Consider the following 23,498-nt stretch of genomic DNA (forward strand, 5'->3'; position numbering starts at 1 on the left):
TGTGAAGAAAAAACTCTAGGCAACAACATCCATTAGTCAAAACTCTTGTGGACACATATTTCGTATGTGTGTTATGGCCTTATTTCAGAAACTTTCATTTTTAGTTTTTTCAATAACCACGCATAAACAATATTCTCTCAAAAATACAAACATGTACATACATGTTGCTCACATATTATGGTAGCCCTGTTTGTGCTAAATACAGTGTAATTTCACCTGTGCTATTAATATGTTTATAAGCAACTTAAAAAAGCACAAATGTCAGGGCATGTCAGAATATCTCAAGGACCCCAAATACACCTTGGTCCCCAGGGTGTTAAACAGGCGTATAATATTTATGCCTATTTTTTCACATCTTCATGGACACCACAATGATTATCCCTCGTGTTATAAGGCACGTCTGCCTCATAATACAACAATCTTTGTGAATAAACGTGTCGTCTTCTTCGCCTTGTGGTAGCATAGAATTCGAAGCTGAATTGGATATGCATGTTTAGACATAGGTCGGATGTCCAGATATCCGATTTAAAACCACATTTGGAAGTGGCACAGATCGGATGCGGAAAAATCGGTTCTCAAGCGGATTTTTGTGTTTATACGCGTGCAACAAATTCCGGTCTGTGTCAGGTGTGAGTAAAACATCAGATTGTTTGTGCCAGTATAAATGCAGCCAGAGATCCACTCGTTGACGATCACACAATGGCGTGATTGGTTACAAGGTAGTTTCTGACGTCAGAAACACCAGCAATTTCAAACCGTGTTTTTGAGTCTTTGGTTCATTGAAGTTTTAGGGAGAAAATACTCAGCAATGGTCTTGACTTTGTATTGAATTTGCACATGGTTTGTCTTAAAGCCTATTAAAAACACCTCATAGACATATAAACAACATTAAAAGCTTGATTTTCACCAACGGGGGACTTTAAGATAAAACTTAAGAAGAACAAATATCCTAAATTGATTCAAAAATGTATCTTAAAGTTAGGGATAACCTCCAACTTGTCTTAAATCCCAAAAGCGAAAGCTGTTTAATTATTTTAACACAGTCTCATCCCAAAAAGTCATATAACTGACGTCTTGGGGCGTATTTGGACCATACGTCAATATCCGCCTTTTTAGGGCCCCCTTAAACGTCGGTAGATGGCGATCCCGGGCCGTCATACAACTGACGCTTTACCTTTAACGTCAGTTAGGTGAAGGGTTAGGGTTTAGGGTTAGGTTTAGGTATGGGGTAGAGTTAGGATCCCATAACCTCATCTACCGACGTTTAAGGGGGCCCTAAAAAGGCGAATATTGACGTATGGTCAAAAGACGTCCCAAAACGTCAGTTATATGACGTCTTGGGATGAGACCGGGTTGATTATTTTATTAGGTTGTTTTAGATATTAAGCATTACAACATAATACTAGCTACCAACACAGACTCATTAGAAATATGACTACATATCTGCAAAACCTGAAATACGTTGCTCAGTGTACATTTTGCTTTGTTTTTGCAGATCAAATGAACACAAGACAAACACTAACAACTTTTGTCCCTTTGCACATAGGTGCAGATTATCAAAGAACTTATTTTCACACATTTTCTTGCACAATTCCACATTATATGACCTCAAAACGCTTGTACCATAACTCATGATTTGTAAACTAATACATGTTGATGTTTGCATCATAACTAGCTCCTTATATACAGCTTTTCTAATGTGGAAAACTTGTTCAGTAGCGCAGCTGGTACAGCATTGCACTTGCAATGTGGAGGTTAGATTGCTGTGAAACATGAGTCACGATAAAAAAAAAAATCTGAAATAGAAACAGTAAAAATGGCTTCTTCAGAAAATGTGTTTTCAACTCATGTTTGCGTTTGCAAACACTATCCGTTAGGTTTAGTGTAGGTGCTACATTATTTTCAAGCATGGTCGAGCATTAACCTTTTTAGCCCCAATCACCAGACATTTCAATTCCCTCCTGCTGGGAATGTGCATTAAACCAACATATTAAAATGTTACCTCTGTCACATTCAAATGTTTTAGACCTTTATACAAAGCGTCTTACAAATGAGGAGAGAAATAGAAGCAATCAAACTAACAATACGGCAACAATATGCAAGTGCTGTGACTAGTCCCAGTTAGACCAGCATATATATAGAATAGTACTACTACTTTTCTTGAAGACCAATCTTAATTTAAACTGTACTAAATTGTCCCAAACCCAATCCATCAAGTGATGGCAAGTTCCTATAAAGGAGAGCCTTATTAGAAACCAAGGCTAGAAGGTGAGTCGCTCCCTCCTCCACCTGGAAAACTATCCTTAATCCAGTTACAGGTGAAATCTAGCCTTGAGGAGCAGAACAAACATCAGTACTGACTTCTGAAGGTTCACTCTAGTGCATCTCTAATGTTTGAGCTCTAATACCAGATGGCAGCGTGCCCCCTGCCAAGCACCGCCCGACCCCCATGAGGCTTGTGCTCGGTGATCAAAGCTGCACTGAGCTCTGCCTCCAGGAGACAGAGTCCAAATGCATCATTGTTGAGGAAAACAGGGCTGTAACCTGCCCAGAGAAGAAAAGGTGTTAAAAGCTGTTAAAATCCATCTAATGTCACCCTCAGACTCCACAGAGTAGCTGTGGCAGAAGAAATGCTGTTCTTCATCATTCATCGCAAACATATTGAGAGGATGAAAGACAGGAGAACGCAGATTAACAATTACCACCAATTTGTCAACAGTGAAGTATTACACTGTCTCGAAATCTAGCGTTGACCGAGAGACAAATTTGCTATTACGAATAGGGAGGGATCTTTGTCAGTTGTGAAGGAGGTGCTCTGCTTTTTGAGAAGAAGGCTGAAGGCTTTGCACACGGCTGTTTAAATCATGTCTGTTGGAAATAGCCCACACAGTTGTGTGTACTTTACTAATCAAATGTGCACACACCGTACATCCACACACTCAGACTCTTTATTCTGAGGTTAAACTAGCATTATGTGTTTGATCAAAAACGTGTAGGCTGGAGGTCTCCAACCTTATTGTGAGTGAGAGCTACTGCTGTTTCTTTATCTTATGCTTGCTAATATCTTTTGTTTCATATCCTATTTCCAATGAATAATAATGAAATCTATTTTTATTATTACAATATTGAAAATATTGTGAATGATTTCTAGCTGATCTTGATTCTTCTGATTCCTTAGTTCCACAATTTTTTTACCCCATTCATATTTCCTTTAGAGATTTGAAAATCTTTGTTAAAGAGTTATAAGCAAAGATCCTCACCAACCTATGAAGTGAATCAGGGGGACATATGTATAAAACTTCTCAAAGATTCTCTTAAGAGCAGAGATTGGTTATGGTGCAGTAGATAAGACACATGTCTTTGGTGTGAGAGACCTGGGTTCGAATCCACTGTGAGACGCCAATGTGTCCCTGAGCAAGACACTTAACCCCTAGTTGCTCCAGAGGCGTGTGATCTCTGACATATATAGCAATTGTAAGTCGCTTCGGATGAAAGCGTCAGCTAAATGTAAATGTAAGAGCAGTCTGAAGCTTTGACACGACTGTCAAAAAATTAATGACTTGTTTAAGAATAGGATCTTTTTTTTATAAAGAAGTTTAGTAAAGTATAAGACTGAGTCTTAGGTGCTAACTGAGCTGGTGTGAGTGAGTGGAGGCAGGGCTGATTTGCATGTTCATATGAACCGCGTATACTAAATGAGGCAATGGTGTAGAGTTACATTCAAGCTATTATAAGGTATATGAAATGTTTTTCAATCATTTAAAACACTTAGTTAAAAACACTTAGTTCTTTCAAAAATATATGTGCTCATTAATGTATATTTACTTCGTTCAAGTAATAAAGTATTCTTGTGAGTGTATAATATGCCATTGAAAATACATACGGGTAAGGGGTTCTAATGTCGCTCGCCATGTTGCCCCTCCATCTTGAAAGTACATTAGCCAAAGAGGGACATACCTGTTAATTCAAGCTTCGCCTTTTGCGTTTACGTTTGAGTTCACACTCATGGACGAGGTCGAACTGGAAGCCATGTTAATCTTGGACTACATTGGCCACCGTAGGAGTTAAAACGAAATTGCAATTGAGAGGAACAGAAACTAATATTCACTGGATGGTCATATACCTTTTCACCGCTAGATGGGGGTAAAAATCACACAGTGTAACTTTAAATATGTAATTTTGGTGATCAAAGATGAGTTTTAACTCGTTTTACAATTATTGACTACGGGGGGGACTTTGTCAAGCAAGTATTATGAAATGAGGTTTTGAGTTTATTTATGGAATGTGCTTTGGTTGACTCACACGCTCCAGCCGATCACCAGGTGCCCGTGGGCACTGCATTGGAGACCGCTGTTGTAGTCTATGTTTGACTCTCCATCCACAGAAATCTAATCAAACTGAGTTGGTGTCATTCAGTGATCTCATAATTGTCTGCTAATGTCTCGTCTGACAAATTTAATTCATACTGCATGTAAATGTACATGAATTGTTACTATTGCCAAAATTGATCAAGTCAATCATTAGAGCCAAAACAATTTATAATTCATAATAAAAATGTGTTGGTGACCAGTTTTGCTATTTGGCTTGAATACTTATCATAGTTGTTTTATTTTCCACTGATGTCACTACAGTTACAGACAGTAATAAATCAATTTAATGACTAGATGTAGCTTTTGTGCAGATAAAGTTTTAAGTTCAGTAATACTGAGGCTGGAAATTGATTGTTCAGTGAAGTGTAATGAAATTGGACCCTTGCCAGTGCAGTTATAGCACTTCCTTCGACCTACTACTGCACCAGCTCCCATACAACCGAAATAAAGTGTCTGAAGCCTTAAAAAAGCCTAATTATACCACACTTCCTCTACACCAACTGGTCATTTAGAGAACCCACTGACTAGTTGATTATGAAATTGTGTAGTTTTACACATTCCTATAGTTCAATAAACATTAGAATATATATATATATATATATATATATATATATATATATATATATATATATATATATCAGTAGAATAAATGGTTTGATGGCAGTATACTCATCTTTGTGAAGCTCTACAAAAAATGTGAATTTTATTACAACCTCCCTTGAGAGACCATTAGACAGCAGCAGAAAACTACCACTGAGAGTATTAAAGTACACTCATTATCAAATCCTTATAGTGCTATAATAGAAGATATATCCCTCCAACACAGTTTTACTAGTGGCTTTAAACTCAAATACACAATAGTAAATAGTAAAGTAAAATAAAAATGTTATCAGCATCTGTGATAATGAACTATAATTTTTAATTTCTAGCCGTCTACCAAATATTGATTTTTTCATTTGTTGATACGAGAATAAAATTAATAGTGAATCTGGATTAGATGTGAAGGCATGCGTTTATATTCTGATATATGAAGCATGTCCAATCGTTTGATAGAGACATTTATTTGAGGATTACACACATAAACATGATTGGGGACAGGCTGTTCTCTGTTGCGCGAGTGTTCAAAGCTCCAGGTATTTCAATTTGTCCCTAAGCCCTAATTCTGGATCAGACTCCTGTTGAAATCCTTTTCGTATTACATGAAAGGGAGAGGAGAGGAAATGAATGAGAGAGAGAGAGAAAGTTGTGGAAAAGTTAAATGTAGCCTAGATCAGTCAAAGGAAGCTTTTGGACTGCTTTTTCTTAATCCTGACTTGTCCTGATTGACATTCATAAAGGTTTTAAAATGACCCCTTTTAACTGCTACTATCTAATGCTAAAATTGTAAGATGCCTTGCAGTGTTTCCTCTAGGATTTTTCCAAGCTGTGGGGGCAGGCCCATTTCCCCCGGCGGGGGTGGGGGGGGGGGGGGGGGGGGGGGGGGGGGGGGGGGGGGTGGGGGCTGATATTTTCACTTAGGCCACGCCCCCTTGTCTCTATTATAATCGATCATGCGCATCCCGTGTGCAGAATGATGCACTTGAAGCAACACCAAGTCACAGCACGCAACGCTTCACATTGAAAAGAACATAGCGAAGGGATTAGATCTATAATATGCTTAGTAGCGCTGGACGATTTGGGGAAAATGTCATATTGCCATTACTGAGGTCAATATTGCAATTGTGATATGCGATAACTCTTTTCGTCCATAAGACTTTTCTTACGTTATGAAGATACTCGACAAAACGACATTTTGGCATAATTGTGTGTGCTATTGTTCGTTCAAGCTCGAAAGTGAACTGTATTCTGGCACGCGTCAGTGCATGCGCATTATGGCGCGCGTCTTTCTGCGAGTCTCATTTAGGGCATTCACAGGCAGCTTTTCACTTCTTGTCGTGCAAAATGCGAAAAGGCATTTGCACGAATAAGAGCGGGATCGTGTAACACTAGTCAAAGGATGACAAAAATGAAGAGATGCTGCGTTAATAGCCCTAATTTGTTTATTTCATATAAAATCGCGGCATTTTGCATATAATTGCATAGGTTTGAGATCGCTATTACGATTGCGATTTGATTAATCGTGCAGCACTAATGCTTAGTGTATTCTATATGCAACAGTTTTTTAAGCCTTTTCTTTTAACAGTTTTAAATTTCAGTGCGCATGAAGAACAATAGCACTCTCTCGACTCTATGCTGTAATCTCACATACACCCGGGAGAAGGGAATGTGAAAGGGCAATAAACTCCACTCCAGCAAGATAAAGTCATTTTATGAAAACCATCTACTTTATGCTTTATCTACAAATAAAGTATAATAATGGGAATATTGACCTTGAAGAGAGTGTCGTCGTGTCGCAAACGAACGCGACGCGCTGAATTCTGAATGAAGAATGACTGAGGCGAGATGACTTTCCGTTAACTTTAACTTAGCGACTAAAATTACACATTATACAATGACTTTAGAAGTCTTGGAATATAGGGTGAAAACTTGATTGTGCTTTACAAAGTTTTTATGCCTTTAGTGGGGCTTAACAAAATAACATAATACTATGCAGAATATCGGACGTCACTGAGAAGCTGCAGCCGTGGCGGGAGGATTTTAAGTGTGGCGGCCCGCCACGGGAGAATGAATGTAGAGGAAACACTGGCCTTGTTTGCATTGCTGACAAATATTTTTTAGGTGTGATGGAAAGTTGAGATAAACATTGGATAAAAAAGAAAATGTTTGTTTTTTGTGTGATTTGAGCATTTCCTCTCATTTAAGACTCATGATTACTCAATTAAATGAGTACTTGATTTAAAAAAAAATAATCTTGTATTACAATTTATATTACTCTCAATTAATTGGTAATATAGAGGGTCAATCCATAGACAAGGGTCTGAGCAATAATACTGTAGGAAAAAATGTAAAAAATGTACTTGATTAATCAAGAATGTTGTTGGCAGATTACTCAATTACCAAGATGTGCAACAAACAGTTACTCGATTTATTATCAAAAAACTTGGCAGATTACTTTTTGTCACATATTTCTTTGTGGATTACTCAAAATTGTCGTTTGATTAGTAGATTTGCAAGATGTACAAACATACTTTCTTACCTGACTGTTATGTCATCAAAAGAATCATCAGCTTACTCGATTATCAGCTCTTCCCTGAACCAGGATCTGTGGTTTGCCATAAAATTAGCCATCTACTGTCTGATGCGCCTGTATTCTCCGAAAGTCCTTTTGAATTTCGAGATTTTAGCATCAGAAGAGATGCGGGATTTTTGAACTGCAGAAGCTCTTCTCACCCCATTTCTCACTAACGCCCAGACACACTTCTGCAAATCCTGCCTAATGGGATTTCATTTCCCAAATGCACACTATATAATTTCAAGGATGATATTTACCAATGAAAAGCGAATCTTCCATTTGCTTGAATGGGGGAGCTCAGAAATAAACTATTTCTTAACAAAACTATTGCATAGTGTTTTGTGGGTGTAAGTTTATGTGCATATGGCCACTGTCCTTCCTTTCTGTGGTAGTAAAATATTTATATTTCCATCATGTCTCATTCCTGTTTTCAGGTATTGCTCCAGCTTTATTTTGTGCTTGGTTAGATAATCTTTTGTCACTGAGGCGTGTTTTTGTGCCTGTGTTGGTCAACCTTTGACTTTTAAATCACACTAGAACACAGTGATGGAAGACTGCAACACAAGATGTAGAGATGGGTAGAAGTACGCTTGTCTGCCCTGTTCTGACAGAAAGGAGAAGATATCTGGTTTATACTGGACAGGCCTCGGGTGATTACAGTGTCCAGATTGAGCCGCTCGGGCTGAGCTCTATTTCTTATCTGGAGGTGAAACTCAAAGGACTGGAGCACATATAAACTATCTTGTTATTGGGTTATGATGTGCAGTACTATTACATATCTGATCCAAAACCTACCAAGCTGCCTTTCTATCTAGTGCCTATATACAGTATATAGCTCTCTTCTAGGTAGCGTCCTAACCAAAATGGGACCGTTTTGAAACATCTTATGCAAATAACGATGAATCTTAGTTTGGGTAGATGTCACATGGTGTCACATTTGTCATGATTAAACTAAAAAGTCAAACTTTTAATCTGACTTAATCTAATTTCACTGTGCACTTTAAAGTGTGTTAAGAAACGCCATGGAAGTGTACACTTAAGTGATATCTGCATACAGCTTTTTTGGTAAAATATACTTTGATGATTTGTAGTTTATTATACCATGGTCTGGGTGAATACTCGATTCTGATTGGCTGCAGGGTGTCCGTTAGAAAGTGATAGAGGACACCTAGTAAAGTAGTTCTGGTGAAACTGCCTGTTTACCATTCGAAATTTCTAAATGCATGCGCTGCCTACAACAGCTGTGAGTAACCATAGCAACAGGCAGTCAAACGCTCTATCAAAACAAACATCTAACGTTAGATAGCCTAATACAGCAATGAGCAACTTCGTTATTTCTTTTAACATTTATGGAGAATATGGCAACTTTGACGACTGGTATGCTGTAGGTCGACTCTCCGATGCTGGACTGGAGAGCCGTCAAATAATGTCGGTGACAGGCCATCGATGCGAGAGCAGTCTGCGGGCTTACTGGGCTCCGTCTCTCCGTGAGAGACGAAGCTGGAGCAACGTACTGTCTGCATCAAGTGCTCATCATGGGCAGCAGTAACGTTACCCAGCTTTTGTGGATCCTCCTGACTGGCCGACTTTTTCAAATTGCACTATTTGGAAAAGTTGAAAATAATTGTAAATAAAAAAGCTAGCAATAGCATGTAGGCAAATGAGCCTCTCTTTGATCTGATTAATTCATTGCCCTCTATAAGCGCAAATCGCCGGTGCTCAGAACTAATTGTTTGTTTGTTTTTTGTGTGTGTTTTTTTTTTTTTTAAATTTGTTTGATTAATTGTTTAACTCCGCTGCGCGTCGGCCGGTTTACGCCTCGCCGTCGTCCATTAAAACCTGACAATGGACACCTCGTCGTGCATTAACCCTTACTTAGTGCACGTTCAATATAATTAAGAGCAATTCTTTTCCACAAGGTTATAGGCTTGTTTTCATTTGCACCAAATTAAATATGGCATAGCATGTTGCTAAGCTAATTAAGGAGTATTTTTAATGGGGGAAAACACACTCCATTCTTAATTCAAATTGTTATCAATACTTCAGTATTGAAAGGAAAAATAAATGTAATTAACACTGTCCTCTCGAGCTCATTGCAGTGCACTCTTGGATTGCCTTGTTCTGTGAGGGATTGGAGGTGTTGCCGGCTAAAGAAGCCTGCATGTATGTAGTGATTCTTTCACAGAATTTGGCTTTGTATTGCCTTGGGAAAGGTAAGATAGGATTATGCATTGGAGTAGCTGTCCGTATAAATACAACTTTCTCATTCTTACACTATAGTTAGAATGGTTGGAACCCGTACAGAGATGTCGTAATGGACATTGTTTCCCCTCAAAGGTCTGAAACTTGCTTATGATGCTGAAATTTTAAAAATTTGTATCAGTGACTCTGCATTTGATGTTATACAATTATGCAGAGGGATATTTTAAAGGGTTAGTTCACCCAAAAATGACCAACCCCGTAAGACATTCGTTCATCATCGAAACACAACTTAAGTTATTTTTGATGAAATCTGAGAGCTGGATCACTCCTGCATACTAGTCCATAGGCTTCCTGAGGGATTGAAACTTGCCGTCCTCGAAAAGTTATTAAAGACATTGTTAAAATAGTCCAAGTGACTTCAGTGGCTCAATCTTAACTTCATCAAGCGACGAGAATACTTTTTGTGCGCAAAAACAAACATAAATAATGACTTTATTTCAACTATTCACTTCCTTCCCTATGTGATAGTGTAGAGCTAAGTCACACGTAGGCTCACTATTGGCCGACGCTGGTCATGTGTGTGATGTTTTTAGCGCACAAAAAGTTTAGTTGTTGTTTGATAAACTTAAGATTCAGCCACTGAAGTCACTTGGACTATTTTAACGATGTCTTTAATAACTTTTCGAGGCCAGCAAGTTTCAGTCCCTCAAGAAGCCTATGGACTAGTATGCATGTGATTCAGCTCTCAGATTTCATCAAAAATATCTCAATTTGTGTTCCGAAGATGAACGAAGGTCTTACGGGGTTGGAACAACATGAGAGTGAGTAAATACTGACAGAATTTTCATTTTTGGGTGAACTAACCTTTAAACCAATGAGGTTTCACTGTGGGTGGAGCTTCGCATTAGAAACCGGCCACCCATCACAGCTATATGAGTGGTTAGGATCATTTATTGGTTATTGCCTTATCGCATCACATCTTACGACACATAGTTGCTTAACTAGATTTCAGATACATTTTTACATGCCTCTCTTTTTCCACCTCTTTCTATCCCTGATTTTTTCTGTCTCTGAAAGTACCATTCTGTCTTAATTAAAAACAAAACAGCAGTGCCCCTCTAACAGATGGCACTAATTGGTGAAAACAGTTAGTGAGTAAACAACTTTACAGTGTATTACTGAATCTCAATGCAGATGTCCTCATTGTCCTTGAATACAAATAAAATGTTATTGAAGGAGACGTCCAAGCCATATCAAGGAAAAAATGCATCAATGTGCAAAAAACATACAGAACACCTTGGCAACAAAGAAACATCCTGACAAACACCTAATACTATAGTCAACCCAAGTCACATTTATTTATATAGCGTTTTTTACAATAAAGAGTGTTTTAAAGCATCTCACAGTAATAAACAGGAAAATAACAGTTAATGCAGAATTCTTTCCTTGTTTGCAGTTCCGACTCAGTCAAGCGTTAAAATGGAGTTTTCAGTGCACAGTGTGATTTTTTTTTTTTAAATATACCAATTTAATTCATCTAAATGTATTATTTTTTATGTGGACTGGAAGGAATTTTTGGCATGATATTTTTTCTTTTAAAAAATATAAAATTATTGTAACATGGACAAAAAAGGCAGACTAAAACATTTTTTTTTTATTTAATTTTAAACTGTTTACACTCCTCAGACTTGCATTTAAAAAGAGCACCCGGCAACAGTTGCTAAGGTAGGATTGGTCAGCAGCAAAGTGGGGCTTAGCGAAGGGTCTATCATGATTACAATCTGCTCAATAAACGGGTGTTTACTGTTGTGAAGGCGAAGCGAGAGCTGCTCTGATGTAATGTTCCTGTTAAAAACATTCTCAGATGAGTCAGATGCACAGCTTGACGACTCGGGGAGGGCTGCGGGTGCATTCCGTTTGATTAGACGCGTCCCTGTTGGTTGGTTACTGGCCCACACCACACATTGCCTTTACCAGAGTCCAAGGACAATAGGAGGCCTTACAGAGCTGTGGGGAAAGAATGTGATGCAGCATTGCCGCAGTGGATCCTTAAGGTTTGTCGACAGGTCTTGTGGAGTTGTGTTAGGGTATTGTGATTGCCGCCCACTGAAGGTCTGTGAGAGTTTGTAAGTAACTCGGCGGGTGGAAAGCAGTGCCTCTGCATATAATAGCTGCTGCTCCAGACTGTTGTCCATGCTCTATTGCATACAGCTCCATCTGCTCTGATCAGTGAGTGCAGCAGTATTACAAAAGCTGTAAATCTGTTTTCTATGCATACTGTACCTCTCATTTTCCTCCCTCCATTTTATTAAAAAATTCACAACTTGATTTTTAAGGGAAATAGACTATAAAAAAAGACAATTGGCAATGTGTATTTGCTTTCTAGCGTTAATATTAGGTATCGCAACATTTTTGTTAAAAGTATAAATGAAAATCCTTTCCTAAGTTACTTATTCTTATGTCATTACAAAACCTATAAGATCTTCATTCATATTCAAAACACAAACGAAGATATTCATGATGAAATTGGAGAGAATTCTGTGTTGGAATTCCATTTTCTACAAGCATTTAACTGTCTCTTTCTTTCTCCATGTGCAGTGAAGAACACATGCGCACCCTTAGAGTTTGCGTGTGCGAACGGTCAGTGTGTTCCTGGGCGTTGGCGATGTGACGGAGAACCTGAGTGTCCAGATGGATCAGATGAGGCTGATGCCACTTGCAGTAAGTCACATCACATCATAAAACTCCAGCCCGTTCTCATCCTTTAACGTCATATAGAACGCTATATGCAAAAACGGCGCTATACCACACACATGGCACCCTTTATCGTTAATATAACACGCGAACCCAAGACGTTATAAATCCTTTAGCGTGAATATGACACGCACACCCTACCCCACACCTAAACTTAGCCCTCACAACATCATGTCTGTGTATCTATTAGTTGTAGCAAATCCGTAATTACTCTGAAGCAGCTGCATGCATAGCAAATATAGTTCGCCAAGAACAAATACCTTAGCATTGCAATGTTCTTATGTTCTGACATGATGTTTTAAGCTTCACATCGACTAGTCTTCGAAGTCCACTTTTACGTTCCATTTCAAACAGTTAAAATGACAATTGACAAATAAATGTAAACTACACGATCGCTCTACAATATATGTTTGATTATACCATATGGATGCTCAAAATTAATCAGGTAAATGCATGTTCTAAACGAATGCACTGCTGCATTGTAACACACACATACAGACAATAGCGCGCAAAAAAAAAAAAGCTATTATGTAGGAGCAATAGCCTTGTGGGCAGCGCTGTGTGTCATATGCCATAGCTGTGCACAAGGCAACCCGCATTCGAGTCTCAGCTCAAGATTTAGGCTTATTTGTTCATTAATGACGTCATCAGCGACTAGTTAACGCCAACTCAACTTTAATCACATAAATGTTAACTTCAGCTGAAATCTGAAATCGTTCAACCCTCCATCATAAACATGGCAAAACTACTCTGTGAGTTGTTGTGATTTAACTAATTTTAAATAATACATATTGGAGAAGTTTGCCGAGGCCCCTGGTTGAGAACTTATGATTTAAATGATTGTTACAATTTCAAATTAAGTTAAACACTAGAGAATAAGAAAATAATAAGAAAACTGCAAAAGAAAATAATTTGGACTCAGTTTATAAAAACAGGCACATTTGTTTTTACAGTATAGCTCTAATGGAAGTCAACAGGGCAAATTTATCCACTTAAGAAATCTCAGCATTAAAGGGATCACATGGATAACTTTCAACAGCTCTAGTTACATATATTTTTGTACAGAAGAGTTAATATACATGCTGTCATTTTAATACAAGCTTCACATTTCAGTTGTTTAACCCCCAGAAGGCCTTATTCATTATGAATCATCCATAATGCTTTACTGTGAAATGTGGGACAAGTCTTTTTTTTTTTTTTTGGTAAGCCGAGTGATATAACTTGCATTGAACCCAGAACATTCCTTTAGGCTACTAATTTTAAACAAACTCCTGTAAGCTGCACCTGAAGTCAAGTTAGCCTCTCAGTTTAAACACAGTCACTGATTGGCCACCCTGTGTGTTTGCTTAGCAGAAACATGATTGTGTTGTCTGATGTTTGGTCTGATTGATTTGTACAGGAAATGTTCTTTCCTCTCTGTGTGAAAATTAAAGGTGACATGTTGTACAGTTCATGTAGATAGCATCACATAAACTCTACTGTATGTACTCACGACTTTGTGATCTATTCAAGTCTGAAATTCTGAATTTTGGATTTAGTGACTTGAGAAGCAACAATCCTCCTTTTCAATATATTTTGTACCCATGGATCAAATTATAGAGGTGTTATTTTATTCAGTGGAAGTTATTTCAAAGCTCATCAGAGAATCTCATCTGGTATTTAATTACATTTTTACTTTCTGCCATCGCGTGTGCACTTTTATAATGAATGATTCAGTCCCCATCCCCAGCCAGTTCAGAAAATGTTAGTTCAGGGATGATGTTCAGTGGGAATACATGAGAGACATCTACAGAATGGGCTGTTTGTGCTAGAGTTCCCATTAAAGATGAATGAGTCCACAGTTCAATTCTTCCCCAAGACAAAACTTCACCACTGCACTGTACTAACTGATATCACAGAGAAACTAGAATGACTTGTAGCTTTTGTCCTGTGGATTGTTCCATCTTTTGGTATGTTTGTCCATTTTTCATTTTTAGTATGTAAATATGAAATAATAAAGAATCCAACAGGTCTGAAGCATAGGCTATTCTAAACATGATATTGGACCAGTTTCTACTGGCATACCACAGGGCTCGATTTTAGGACCGTTACTTTTTAGTCTCTATTTATTCCCGCTTGGCTTTTCTCAGCATTGCCTGTTGGCTGTCCATCAAACACAGTTATTTTCCATGGGTGAAAGAGGTTTTTCTATAGCTGCTCTCAGGTTGTGGAACCAACTTTCTGTCAGTGGTGGAGGAAGTACTGAATCTCAGTACTTAAGTAAAAGTACAAATACCCAGATAAATATTTACTTTAGTAAAAGTAGAAGTAACACAATGACAACCATACTTAAGTAAAAAGTAAAAAGTACTTTATTTTAAATGTACTTTAAGTATTAAAAGTAAAAGTACTTGCATAACAATTTATTATCTTAATGTCTATTTTCTAATGATTAATAAAACATTTAATTCTAACTCATTCAACCTAATAGCCTACTCCTATAATGATGTTCAATAATGATGGAAAAAAATGTCACCATTTCTGAAACAAGCTTGCAATTAGGCAATATCATGCTTATCCTTACTATATGTTAACATGTTTGGCAGTAAACGTGATTCATTTATGGTGTAATTCTGAACCTCTTGGCTTGCCATAATCCTAACCAAACCAAACATATATTACACACGGTGTGTTTCCTATGCACGTAAAAACAAATTTTCGCTTATGAGTTGCACGATAAACACACTGCGTGTGAGACGCATTTAGTGTGACCGGGTTGATATACTGTATCTATGGCAACCAAACGTCACTGGTGAGACAAACGTGCAACGAACGGACGGTCAGATTACGTTTTGGCAGGGGAAAAACTGATCAGAAAATGTAACGAAAATGTAACAGAAGTTGTAGAAATGTAGTGGAGTAGAAAGTATAATAATTGCTGCAAAATGTAACGAAGTAAAAGTAAAAAGTAGGCACTATTTATTGTACTTAAGTAAAGTAAAGATACGTGAAAAATGTACTTAAGTAAAGTAACGAAGTATTTGTACTTCGTTACATTCCACCACTGCTTTCTGTTGATATTCAGGAAACACAGTCTCTTGGAATTTAATTTATTTGATTTTAAACTAGTTTACTGTTAATCGCAGTAACATTGTTGATTTCTTATTGTTTTGAGAAAAGGTTATTATAGTTCCAACTCTAAATTCGGAATATATCAGCTCAAAGTTATTGTGAACGCACACCTGTGACCGCACATCAGCCGGATTCAATATTAATGTGCCGAGTTGCTGCATGGCTTGCCAGCAAGTATAATGAATTAATGAAGCAGGCAGGCAAACTACAGTCTTTACGCTAAACATCTGGGACTCAAAATCTATTTCAACACTGAAGAAAACAAATGTTTCAGGAATAAAAAAGTACAACAAAGGACTGTTATGACTAAATTAAATACTTACGCATAAACTATTTATATTGTTAATATGGCAGTAGTACCAACATCAATATGACAAAAGAGAGTAAGACACCATGTCCAATAAATAGTTACATTTATTATTAGCATTAATAATAATGTTAATGAATGTGGAGTCTTGGTGTTTTTCTATGATTTTTATATTGGTGCCTTTAAAAAAAAACACTTATTCTCTTAGCCATATTACTTTCTCCAGTTGTTTCACTGTGATCAGCTAAGCACATGGGTACTCAGTAAATTAAAGCTAACGTGTTTAATCTGTCCAGCAGGCCTCTTGTTGCTGTTTTGACAAGTGGAAAAATAGACACTGATTATATTGATTTCATGTGGCCAGTATGAGCATTTTGTGAGTTTCACAATAAAACCATGGCTCTGTTTCCATGACTACAGTACACCGGCATCTGTAGGTGAGGAGCACAGCTGGGACGAAACGTCATATTAGATTGACTGCAGCTCAAATATGAGAGCTCCCTGAGAGCTTTCTGCTCTTTCCGAGCAGATTTGCCAGTAATGTGGATTTAAAAAAAAAATAAGTCATTTTCTTCCAGCTAATGCATGTGCATTTTATTGTATTTATTTATTTCATCAGTATAGGCGACTCATTTCACGAGTTTGCATGCTAATAGGATTTCATAATCTTTAAGAAGCATCTTTAACAGAAATGCCGAACAAAAGAGTTATCTAATGCATATAAATGTAATAAATACTCAAGGCACATTTCAACAACTGCTCTCATAATGAATTCACAAAGATACTCTATGTAAAAACCATTAGCTGATAGGCAAGATATAAGAACCAATTAGATGCTGTTTATTTGGTGGTCTATTCATTTGCATAAATAGTTGTTATCTAGGATTGTATTTTTTTAGTTATACAGGGTTAGTTCCCGGTTAAAAAATGGTCTTCGGTGGTGGCGGACAAGCACCTTCAACAACAAAGTACCTTACCCAGCCCAGTATACTCATAATAAATCCAAAATAAATGCAAAGAAACAGTTTTTAATATTAACTTATCTTATTATACATGAAAAAAAAAAACACCTAGGTAATTTATACTATAGTCACTGAGGGACTCAAAGTGAACAACAAAGTAACGCATTCATGGAAAAGTGACATGTCTTTTGCATTTACACTCCAAGATTAAATGCACAGGGCATTTTTTTATAGTATCAGATTGTTTTGTTCCTTTATTGATATTGTCACATTAAATGATCAAAATAGATCAAAATAAATCTTTGGCGGGACAAAGATTATTTTTTGCAGCAGCCAAAATATTTTCAAAGCAGGAAAAACCCTGGTTATTACTTAGACTTAAAAGATGAGATGAACAGATAAGCAATTTGTCATCAGTGGACACTTTAGTCCACTGGTTTCTAGTCCAACTTTTTGGTGATTGTTTTAATAAACCTTTACAGTCTTACCAAAATATAAAAGGAGATACATATATTTTAATATATAATGACCAATTTTTACAGTGAGAAAAACATCCACCAGTACGATTTAAACGTCACGCTGTTTTGACATTTTTATTTTATTTTTATTTTTATTTTTAAATGGACCAGTTGGTAGTATGCCACCATTAAAGAGAAGCCAGACAGCCTCAGTAAAATGGAAAAAGAGTTATGCGATCGTGATCTATAGATGTACAGCTTGATTTGAGGGATTTCTTACAAAGAATGAAGACCTTTTCTACTAACAACTGAATAATTGGACCTTGTAAATTGTCCCCAAAAGCACTATGACTGCGCTGAGCCTGTGTAGCATAACAAAAACTCATTCATGTTTAAATTGTATTGCTGCCATAAACAGTGAAGCATGTACTTTATCCAGCAATATCTCAAAGGCTTTGTTTAGCGTTTTGCCTCAGACTACTTAGTTCAGCATTCAGGTTTTGTCAGAAAAGTATTATGAGATGGCAACCCTGAGATTGTGCCTATAGCTGTTCAATATCCTCAGAGTTTCACCATGTCCAAACCAGGCTTGCTGCAATCTGTCTGTCCACACTAAATGCAAAACGCATTACATTATTTGCTCTAAGTTTTGAATCTGCTGTCATTTTGCTTTTTTTTTGTTTACTGTGTAAAGTGTAAAAAATGTAATGGAATTATTTGGGCTGTCTGTCTATTACAAATAAATCATATTAATACACTACCAATCAAAAAGATTGGATTTTTTAAAATGTTTTACATTTTTTGAAAAATGTTGTCATTACAGAAATTATTCTAATATGCTGATTTGCTGCTCAAGAAACATTTATAAATATTATCCGTGTCAAAAAACAGATGTGCTGCTTAAAATTTTTCTGGAAACTGCGATATACTATCATTCAAAAGTTTAGTGTAAGTACGATGAAATAAGGATGCAATAATCTGATAAAATGTGATACTTTTCTTTTAATCCAAGAATCCTGACATTTTTTTGTCACGGTTTCAACAAAATTATTAAGCAGCAAAAATGTTGTTTTTAACATTGATATTATTATAAATAATTGAGCATAATTATTATCATATTAGAATGATTTCTGAAGGATCGTGTGACACTGAAGACTGAAGTAATGATGCAAAAATTTGAAAAATTCAAAATTCAAAATTCAAAAATTACATTTTAATACATTAGATCAAATAAATGCAGCCTTGTTGAGCACAATACATACATTCATACATTCACCAAACTTTGATTGATAGTGTACATAATATTTTTCAATGCAAGAATGTATCCTCGGTCTTCACTTATTCTGTACTTGTATGAATTGTGCTGATGGCAAGACAGTTGTTTTATGAAATGTACACAGGGGTCAGGGGACATTATTAATAATTATATCAATTCATCACATTACTTTTACACTAAATTAATGTTAAATTGACAGCCCGGCTTTGGGTTGGAATCTTGTAATGAATTCCTTATTTTTTAAATAAATTTCATTGCTTATCTGCATTTTTTTCTAAGCTGTCCTAAGTATCACTGATGCTCACCTTCTATTATGTTGGCTATATAAGCCAAGCTTTACACACATGCACATATACCTAAAGGTACAGCATGAGTACATTCTTACACCTTTGCTGTCTGTCACGCACAGATTTCATGCTGGAGTAACCTCGTGCTCTCACATTAGTGAACACTATTATGGATGTCTTATTTAAAAATGAATGATGCCTCCATGTTCAGCACTTTGAACCTTTTCCTATCGCAGAAAAACACACAGGAATGATAAAAGCTGATTTGACGGCTTTTAAAAAAGAAAGGCTAAACATTCATAAGGAAAGCATTAGTGTCTGAAAGCTGAGAATGTTTGTGATCTCTACTGTCAAAATACAGCAACAACCAGGGCTTTGCTGCCCCACTTTATGTAACTGACTGCCATATGCTGTCCAATATGTTTAAATCACTGCTGGACTAGTGCATCTTTTTCTTCAGTATATCGAAGCCTGTCTGGCTGTAACATTACCCAGTTATAATCAAAGGATTATTACTAGTTTCGCTGATCTGTCTATAGTGAATTATAATGCCAGCTGAACTAAAACAGTGCTTTAATAATTTATATTTTTTAGCTTTCTGTCTCTTTAATTTGGCCCAGATCTAGAAATGACCTAGTTTGTTAACTATGTAGCTAACAAGAGTCAAGCTTTTTACTAGTGCTCTGTAAATGTTTAATACAAGTACAATTGAATTGTGTTACTGTAATGGAATAGTTCATCCAAAAATGTGAGTTACTCAGTGTATATTTTCATGCTCAGTGTGTTTTTGTACATACACTACCATTCAAAAGTTTGAGGTCAGTAGATGACGTATTTTATTTGATCAAAAATACTGTAAAAACAACAATAGTGCGAAAAATTATTGCAATTTAAAATACCTGTTTTCTATGTTAATATATTTTAAAATGTAATGACAAAACTGAATTTTCAGTCACACGATCCTTCAGAAATCATCACAATGCTGATATCCTGCTCATGATGCATTTATTATTATAACTCGTAATTCTGACTTTTCTAGAATTGTGAGTTCTAAGAATGCAACTGCAAGTTATAAAGTCAGAATAGTGGGATATAAACGCGCAATTGTGAGATACAAAGTCGAAATGACCTTTTTTGTTACATTTTTTTAATTCCTTGGCAGAAACCAGCTTCTATAGTATAGACAAATTTTAAAAGTGTTGTTGTTATTGTTCAGAAAACACATATTCAGCTCCAAAACTCAGTTCATAGTTTGAGCCAATAGAGTACCCTTCCGCGTTGCCTGATGCGCACCTCTTCAAAAATGTAACTACACGTCGCGACGACGCGGACCGCAAGATCGGTGATTGGTCGTCTTGGTAGCATCGTATTTCCTCATACGCATTTCCGCACGTCTCTTCTCACGCATTTACACACGTACTATCTTCTCCGACGTCTTCTCTCATTTCTGCCTTTCAGTTTTAGTAATTTCACTAAAATGAACTGTTTTTCCACCCCAATAAGCTCCAACTCCAACATGATCCACTCTCTTTCAGTCGCTATTGCTTGTAGTAACCTAGCCGCGAGGAACCTAAACACAGTGGAACATTAAAACCCTCCGCCGCCTCCTAGCGTTTCGGAGCAGTACTGCAGAGCAACCAATACCTGAACGCAGAAGTATAAATGCTCACAACGGCGTCGCCTACGTGCAAAGCCAACGCCGTATACTACGGCGTACCCTCGACGCAGAAGTATAAATTGGCCTTAAGTCCCTCCCCTCTGCTCCCGGCTCTCGGGACCTTATTTCGGAAAAAAAATATGTATGGTAGTCAATGGCGAGAGACAACTTGTCTTTTTATTGACTACCATACAATATTTTTTCGAAATAAGGTCCAATGACCTTGAAGCGGAGGGAGGGACTTAGGCTCTCTATAGGGGCTTTCACACCCGAGGAACCTTTTCATAGTTCCTATTGGTGGAAGTACCCGGATGTCATGTTTTTTGCACCGCAGGAACTTATTTAGCTCATACTTTTGAGTAGGGTCTAAACCAGCACTATAGGAACTATCCGTGACGGAAGTAAACTCCGATTGGCCGAATGCACGTGAAACACCAGCACCAGCACCCGCCATTTTTGTTAAGTCTGTGTAAACACAAAGATTATGGCCTGTATATTTACTCCAGAAACTAACTACGAACATGGAAAACAGTGAAAGAAGGGCCTCTTAACCTTTACATTGAGGAGAAAATCCAACTGAACTTTTGAGTAGACCAAGTGAAACATGATTATGTATTTCTGCTCAGCTAGCAACACTGGACATTAACCACACGACATACGTAAAAAACTTCATCACTGCCTACTTTCCATGCATAATAGTTCTATCTAACTACGTATTAGACAGGACTGTTAGACAGATCATAAACTAATGAACACAGAGAATGCATGAACACAGGCTGTGGCTGGCGTTCTCAGTGCTGTCAAAATAAAAGTCTGGTGGTTAGTTCCTTAAAGTTCTGGTGCGGACGCCCCTATAATGTAAATTGCTAATCTATTTGGTATCGCTTGTAGCTTAGAAATGACACACTGCAGCGTTAAAGTTAAAGGTGACTACATTAATGTTCTTGCACATGATATTCCTGTACTCTATTTCCATATGACGGCTCTCCTGACAGAATTGACTATGAAGTGGGGATCAATTTAATGTGTTTAGAGACTAGCGGCGATATTTGACTCTGCTGATTTGATGAAGTGGATTTAAGAAGCCCTTCATCAAATAGCCATCAGCAAAGCCCAGTGTCTCCGCTGAGTCCACCGTGACCTTTTCACGACACCGCACACTCTTACCTCACACCTCACTGCAGACAACACAAGTGTGAGATCACATGGGGCTGAAGAAAGCTCTTCTGACCTTGTTGTCATTTGTTCGACACGTTTTCTCTGACTCACTCTCCTTCTCTTCCCTTTTCCTGCTTTTTAGCAGATATGGCAGACCGTACCTCTTAAAACCAAATCCTTTTAGGGGGCTTTCACACTGGCAGTTTACTTCGAAACAGATTTGCACGAAGAACTGGTAATGTGAAAGTTGTCATGCGGACCTGGGAGCAGTCAAAATATATGTCAAAATATCCTTGTAAAGTAACTGAACTTGTGTTACTTAAAGGATCTATCTATCTATCTATCTATCTATCTATCTATCTATCTATCTATCTATCTATCTATCTATCTATCTATCTATCTATCTATCTATCTATCTATCTATCTATCTATCTATCTATCTATCTATCTATCTATCTATCTATCTATCTATCTATCTATCTATCTATCTATCTATCTATCTATCTATCTATCTATCTATCTATCTATCTATCTATCTATCTATCTATCTATCTATCTATCTATCTATACTCGCAATGTTCCTTGTGAAAGGGTTTTTGAGGAAGCAGATTTTTTTTGTGCTATTTAGTGTAAAAAAAATGTTTTGCAAAAAGACAGTATAAATACGTTTGATATTTAAATGTTTGGTTTATTTATTTACTTACTTTTATGTATACCTTATTGGAGTCAAAACTAGAAAAAGGAATACATTTTTTCTCATACAATGGAGTCCATTGTTGTTTTGATATTTTGACAGAAAGAACGTTTGGGATGACATGAGGATGAGTAAAGGATGAAGATCATTTTGCTGCATTGCATATGTTCTTCACAGATTAGGCAATCCCAGAATTCTCTCTGATTATTAAAAAAAACCAAAAAAAAAAAAAACAATGTAAAACCTGGTCAATAATAAACATACATGTTATTTTACTATTTTTAAAAACAATTATAGCATTTCTATTTTTTAACTAGTTGTTATTTTTGTTTTCATTTTAATTTCATTTATTTTTTTATTAGTGATTGACCGATATTGATTTTTTTTAACAGATACCGATTATTTGCATGTTTATGTGTCTGATAACCGATATACACAACCGATATTTATTTACTGTTATGCTTCTTACACTTATTTTTATATTGTTATATAAATTCATATTTAGTTATATTATTATATAAATTCATATTTAGCTTTAATAAGGCTTTGAATTTTATTTCGGTTTTAATTTTTAGTATTTTTAGCACTCTAATTTTCATTTCGATTTTTTTATTTTTTTTATTTAATTAGAGAGAGAGAGAGGGAGAATTTCAGCTTCATTTCAATTAACACATTTATTTATTTATTTATTTATCACCAGTTTTAGTTATATTTTCAAAGAAGAATAATAGCACTTGTACTTGAGTTAGAACATAAAATTATTAGTTGATAGTTCCATTTGGTAATTAAATGGAATTAGCAAATATTTGAGTGCTCTGTGCTGAATATTTTATGCCTATTCTTGTGCCTTTAGCTTAGCGACATTCTACCATTTGACAATAGGAATCAATCAATTGTGTACCAAGTCTCCTGTGTGTTTCACATGATTGGTGCTACTTTGTGTGGCACACACGCTGTGAAGAACGTTCCAAATCTGTCACTTATAGTTCCCTGTCAGATAGAGGCTGTCAGCTGATGTAGCCTGTAGACAGCAAGACAGCTCACTCGGTTTTGGAACAAAGCTCCAGATTGAATGTGTCCTGTTGATGTT

General features: G+C 36.7%; 1 protein-coding gene across 2 annotated transcripts in view; it reads left to right on the forward strand.

The window, feature by feature from the left end:
• LOC120471406 (low-density lipoprotein receptor-related protein 8) overlaps positions 1-23,498 on the forward strand; it is an 89,026-nt gene that overhangs the window by 14,304 nt on the left and 51,224 nt on the right. For both annotated transcript variants that reach the window (XM_039661219.2, XM_039661220.2), the window contains exon 3: positions 12,343-12,465. In XM_039661219.2, coding sequence (XP_039517153.1) covers positions 12,343-12,465 — 123 coding nt within the window. The remainder of the gene's footprint in view (positions 1-12,342; positions 12,466-23,498) is intronic.

The sequence above is a fragment of the Pimephales promelas genome, chromosome 5 (genome assembly GCF_988280905.1).
Source record: "Pimephales promelas chromosome 5, fPimPro1.hap1.1, whole genome shotgun sequence".
NCBI lineage: Eukaryota > Metazoa > Chordata > Actinopteri > Cypriniformes > Leuciscidae > Pimephales > Pimephales promelas.